The sequence below is a fragment of the Branchiostoma belcheri genome, unplaced genomic scaffold (genome assembly GCF_001625305.1).
Source record: "Branchiostoma belcheri isolate BF01 breed outbred unplaced genomic scaffold, Haploidv18h27 scaffold20, whole genome shotgun sequence".
Classification (NCBI taxonomy): domain Eukaryota; kingdom Metazoa; phylum Chordata; class Leptocardii; order Amphioxiformes; family Branchiostomatidae; genus Branchiostoma; species Branchiostoma belcheri.
Window position 1 is genome coordinate 2,897,504 of NW_017803491.1, and position 6,519 is coordinate 2,904,022.

The window sequence follows — 6,519 nt, forward strand, 5'->3', positions numbered from 1 at the left end:
GTTCAACCGTTCACGGTCAGACGTTGCGTGCAAACCACATACTTACACCTTGCGCAACATCGTACGTTACTTTGGAAGGACTGGCATGAACAGTATGTCTTTCTTTCTTTCTTTCTTTCTATCTATCTTTCTTTCTTTCTTTCTTTCTTTCTTTCTTTCTTTCTTTCTTTCTTTCTTTCTTTCTTTCTTTCTTTCAAGGTAGTGTTAACTGGTATTAGATAAACCACATATACAAACGTGGAGACAAACATGAAATAAGAAATCTACTATAAATACAAGACCTGAAATAAAGATACCATATTAACTGGTTACCAGGCACAGTACTATAATGTCAACGCTCTCCTGTAGTACGTCTAAACTGCAATGAACAATATCAAACTATATGTGTATAAAATATTACACAAAACAATCCTTCTTTTTTGAACAAACAAATGTTTAATGTAAGTTCTTTCCATAAATTTGAGGCCATGTTGGCCTTTCCATTTCTGATCACGGAATAGTCACGCCGCATTCGTACCATTTCCCATAGAAGTAGGCGCTGCGCCCAGCTCCGATAGGACCGTACGTGAAACTCTCACCTCGATCTGACCGCCGGAAACCTGAAAAAATGCATATAAGACGGAGTAAGAGATACACAGCACGCTGAGACAAAAAAGTGCAATAAATGTGTAAATCGTTTCATCTGAACAGGTGAAAATCTATTCTTATAACAAATTTCTGGACCTGCACCTTAAAAACGAAGGCCAAGCACTCTCCTAATCTGTCGACATGTTTCCTTGCAAAAGCCAGGAAGCAGAGAGAACGCAACATACATATCGGTATAGCTAATTATCTAGGCTCTACATATCTGCAAACAAGTCACAAGCCCTCCATTGTATACTACGACATAGACTGTAAAATAATACAAATGATTGTAAGACAAGTCAAAATTGCACGGTTTCGTGCTATAGGATGCACTAACCTTCCCCGTAGCAACTCCCGAAGAAGCCGTCAACCCTGACGGTCGCATCCTCCGCCGCGCCCGCCAGTTCGCAGTGATCCTGCCCGCTCCCGCTGCCGTCTGCGATGTTACGGAACGTCCCGGTCAGGTCGTCGCTCAGGAGGATCTTGTAGCGCGTGGGCGAACACAGGACGGCGCCGACCACGAGCGGTTTGCCCTCGAAGGTGTAGCCAGTGGACTTGACGTATCGATCACCGTGGCAGGTGGTGCAGCTGTCGTCATACGAGAAGTCGTACGGCTGCCAGGTGTCGGTAACATCTGGAATGTATGTGATGATTGGGATTTGATTTGAACGGTAGTGTTGAGCATACTGCATTTTTGTATATGGAATACTAGAGTCATAGATGGCCACTTTAGTTTTACAAAACATATTGTTTTTACTCAGTTTCTTCCTCCTCCTCTTCTGTTCCAAACACTAACCTCTGACGTCGACCTGGCCAACGACATGATTTGTTGACGTCTGCCACCATGGTGACTGGTGTTGGGTTACATAATGTTGCAATTTCATGGTCTGATCTACTCCTGCCACCATATACTCGTAGTCACGTTACATGTATAAGAATTAACAGGGCAGACCATGTTCGAAGGTAAATATTATGCATTTGCTTTGCAAATGTTACTCCTCTAGTTTAATAACGCTATAGATTCATCAAGCTCCTTTCTATACACATGTAAAGTGTTCTTCTTCGTATTAAAAACAAAAACACGTTCAAATTCAGTCAGATGACGTAAAATTTGACCCAGAAGACGCTTTAAAAGAGATATTCCGACTTCTCGAATGTGTGTGTGTATGTGTTTAGTGTAATAGTCATCGTTCAATAGTATTTGCACATATGTTCGTACAACTATCCTTCTCACGCCACAGAGACCCCACCCCCTCGCTTCACATTTAATGTACATACTGAAATATTTAAACGTGTACGAGTAGACAGTAAAGGGGCGATATGTAACATTTTAAAAATTGAAGAAATATTTTAATTTGAAAATCTTAGCGTGATTGTAACTTACTTCCCGCCTTTCAACAGTCGTGTGCAGTTGTCTCATTTTTAACGTCTATGGCACTAAAACAGTCCACACAAGGCTCTTATAACTACCCGAATGTAAACAAACATGGCTGACAGCTGTGTTTCAAAACCCAGAGTAGATTCACAACAACCTGACCAGGTAATATAATAATTTCTGAATGAAAGTATCACCTATATCTCACCTGGTGCGTACAGTGACTTGTTGCACGTCTGCAGGTCTTGTGTCAGCTGGTCCACCTGCATCTGCAGCTGCGCCACGTTGCTCTGCTCACCCTGCAGCTGCTGCAGGATGTTCGCCAGGCCTGTCAGCTGCTGGTGGTACACCTGAACCAACATGGCGTCCGCGCTGACAAAAAAATTCGTGGTAAAGAGAATTTTCAAACTTCAAACATCGTGAAATCAGCTTCGAAGTCGTTGAGACTGACTTGTGTTGATTTTAATGGCTCGGCTCTTTTATAAAAAAAAATGTAATTAAAATTAGAATACCACTAAACTTAAAGGTCAGAAGCTGCCATGCGACTGAACGGAAATGTTCTCATTTGCATTGAAATTCTATTGAACTTATTAAGAAATGATATCAAATTTTGGTAAATTACAAAATGAGAATTAACTGACTTAAAAACATTAACTTACTAGAATTTTTGACCAAACTCTTCATCAGAGTCTTCATCAGCGTTCTAGCCCAAGTGCGCAAGTGGTGTAAAGGCATTAAAAATCATGTGCCTCCAGCACTTGTCTGTGTCTACAGATTCGGTCGAAAATTCCGGTGAGTCAATTTCTTTGAGTTGGAGAACAGTTTATTTCTCATCATGAGTAAAGGTAATGTTCTTGTTCGTACCTGTCCTGGTGTAACTGTGCCAGTAACGCAGCCAGACCCAGAATGTCGTTCCTGATGTCGTTGAAGAACCCGGTCAGGAGTAGTTCTCTGTTAGTCTCCAGCACAGCCAGCTTAGCGGTCAGATTGTGGATGTCAGAAATCACCGACTGGATGTCAACAGCACTGGACGTCCTGCAAGACAGAACATTTATGAATAAGTTGATATAAGCATTCAAGGCACAAATATGTTTGTCAGTCGATTAAAATTAAAGTAATGTGTAGAAAGAAAATGTCATACAGTACGGTTTTCCTTTGGTCGCTGAGGAAGAAATATTGTCTACTTCGTCAGCGTACTTTGCTAAAATTGGCTCAAACCAAGACATCGCTAATACAGCCAGTAAAACTTTTAAGTATAACAATAAAATGTTCTCTCTAGAAAGATACTTGTACGGACACATATACAACGAATAACAGTCTTGAAAAGACAAGATTTTTTTTAGTTTCTCCAAAACACATTGCTGTGCCACAGACTGATTATAACCACCTGGTTACTGTACATAATGCTGAGGTCACATTTACAAGCCGGGGCCCGACCGGGCTGTTTACGTTAACGAAAAATAAACAATTCATATCGCGAATATGCACAGATATTGCTCATGATCAATTGATGCAAATAATTTAACCCTACCTAGACCGGGGGGGGGGGGTGCCCGCGGCAACTTTGATGTCACCTAGCGTCTGAACGGCTAGCCGTAGAACGACCAAACTTGGTGACTTTTCCTAAAATATTGTTGGCAACAATTCTCTATCATTGGAATAAGATAATGATTTTTTGTGTTGCCATGGCAACGGGTTTCTGACAGGCATTTTTTGCTAAATTTAGTACTTTTTGTTTAAACAATAGAATTTTATGGGTTTTATGTCAAGTTACTCATGGTTTCTAATATTAATAACATCCCATATAATTTTATGTAAATTTTATCATTAAATATGCATAATTTATGCTAATTTGATGACGTCATTGGCCAAAATCCAAGATGGCGGACCATATCATTAGATCAGGTATATACGGGTTATTTTCATTAAAATTTCATCAATACTTCCATTTCTTTTTACAAAAAAGGTTTGAATGAAGGTGTTTAGTATGTTTACAATGTATTTTAGGCTTTATCATGAAAAAAAACTATTTTTGAAAATTCAAGATTGATGATCCAAGATGGCGGATATCTTAAATATGCATGACGTCATTTTATGACGTCACCGGTGTTGCTATGGGCAACATAAGACTTAGTACACACTAATATTCTGTCATAAACACTTTTGGTAAAGTTATGTTGTATACCAGGGAGATTTTCAGGGAAAAACCTATTTAGACGGTTTTGGCCAATAAAATCACATTAATGACGTCATAATGACGTCATATTACGTCATAACGACATAAAAATTGTAGATATAAATTTTCACTAGTACACCATTCTCTGAAAATTTGGTGGTCATACGACATACCGTTCGCGAGTTCTTAGGGGGGGTCAAAAGAGCCCCCCCCCGGTCCCCCCATGTCAAAAAAAGCCCGGTCTAGGTAGGGTTAAATGTGTTTTGTTGTCTTTTATATCATACTTTTCGTTCACGAAAACTGCCTGGCCGGGCCCTGGCTTGGAAATGTGACCTCAGCATAAAAGAAAAGCATAAAAAGTGACAATATATCGATCAGTCGTTGCGCTTCAATATGATATAATATTCGGTAACTTATAATTTTATAACCTATTTTAGCATTTGATAAAGAGATAAATATCCCATCACTTATCAGCCACGTCCTGTACGAGACAGGTGAGGTTGCCCACGTCGTGCTGTAGGTGTGTTATCAGCTGGTACTTGGTGTCGTCTGAACAGGCGGCAGGAGAGGGCGCCATGACACCGGCACAGTCACAGCGGCCGGACCTGTCCTCCGAGCCGCTGGGTTCATAGTTGGTGTTACGGTGCCCGGACACCTGTACCAAAACGTTACGTGCAATTTTTTTAAGAATAATTAGGCCATGATGATTTGATTATATGGATGACATCCTCTGGGAAGCCCAAAACTAATGCGAGCGTGCGAATGAAGAAAAAGTTTGTCAAAAGTTGCCTTCATTATGAACAAATGTATGAGAGTATTATCTGGCGAATAATTGACTTCTCATTTTCATTTCCTCACATTTTCTTCTTTCCCTTTAGGAATTGATTCTGGCATTCTGCGACATTAGTATCGTTTTCCTTTTTGTTTTGCAATTTACGGCATATATTTCCTCATTTTCTAGCTGCGTACTGTACCCACGATGAAGTTGTTCGCTGTACATTAGTATCGAGATGTAATTTAAAAAAAAAAAACGAAACAGGCTGTTAAGTTTAAATGACGAAAGGAGAGGTTTTTATATTACCTCAGATCCTGCTACCACTGCCATGAACAGAAGGCAGGTCCCAGTCAGAACGCGAGCTGTACCCGGGGTACCCGTACCCGCCATGTTTGCAAGTTCACTGTTTGTGGTGAGGGCGAAGGAGCTGCTTTTAATATATAACACCTTAGGACAGCTGACCCCCGCATAATTTTAACAAAAGAGGTTTCCGTTTCCGGAAAGAGCTTCCGGATTCTTATTTGTTTGTTTTTCCCCCCTGTGAAGTACGCCGACATTTGTTTGCCCTCTTTTAGGACGGCTCAAAGAATGACATTATGATGCGTACGTATGATGACCTGTGCATGTGGTTTACATATCTGCTGTGTTTATCTTCCAAACACTGTGACAGCCTGATCGATGTTATTTGTCCTGCTGTTATCGATATCGGTGTAACCCGTACAAGGTAGCAGAACACAGTTTTTCGCCTATGGGGATTTCTATAGTTAAGGACCCAGAAGTGACTGACATCGACTCGGATAAAAATACAGTAGGGTACCATAGAAAAGCGCGAGAAACGAATATGTTCAAATATAGGGTACGATGTACAAAATAACAAAAAAGTACAAAAAGTTATCGTTTTTTTGACATTATGCCGACCTCTTTTAAATGGCCTCCTGCGGAGCGCACCGGAACTGCAGCCGACTCACCATGGCAGGCAGCGAAAAGGTCACGCGCATTTATACGCCGATCGAGCAGCCTTCCTAATCTCAATTATGCGATATCAAAGCCGACATATTATGGTACCATACGGTAACTTGTATGTCCCGGTGTCATCCACGTTAGGCTGTGTACAAGCGGTGCAAGCTGTTTGTCGCACTCATTTCTTATCCCTACGTCATCGTCGCGGAGGAATACTGTGTTCTGCTACCGTAATCACGCGCGTATTTTTCAGCGGATGTTACAATCTTAGCATACGTTTAGTGAACAAATGTGAAGTTTTATGATGGAATGTGGATAACAGTGCTAAACCAAGGAGGTCAGGCTCCGTGTAACCTAATTGGCTAAAACATATTGTACTTTGGCATACAACAAACAGCGCATACAAACATCTAGCATTATATTTCTGTTATTGATATCATGGGTCAAGCATATAGCGTATCAAACATCGGCCACATAATATACTTACCAGTATCCTCAGTAAACGTGAGACAAAAGGGACAAGACGAAGTTAACACCCCCTATAGTATCTGATCTTGGACTATTCCGTTGACCTCCTCCGAGTGCCAAAGTTCAAGGCCGCTACCGATA

At 40.9% G+C, this 6,519-nt stretch overlaps 1 protein-coding gene across 1 annotated transcript; it reads right to left on the reverse strand.

Annotated features, from left to right (window-relative positions):
• Nucleotides 1–419: 419 nt before the first annotated feature.
• Nucleotides 420–5,340, reverse strand: LOC109469094. The gene is made up of 6 exons (XM_019767477.1): nucleotides 5,257–5,340; nucleotides 4,643–4,830; nucleotides 2,864–3,034; nucleotides 2,208–2,371; nucleotides 962–1,258; nucleotides 420–599 (listed from the first exon to the last, which is right to left on the reverse strand). The coding sequence occupies exons 1-6, from the start codon at nucleotides 5,338–5,340 to the stop codon at nucleotides 490–492; spliced, it is 1,014 nt and encodes a 337-aa protein (XP_019623036.1). The 3' UTR covers nucleotides 420–489.
• Between the last annotated feature and the right edge of the window lie 1,179 nt (nucleotides 5,341–6,519).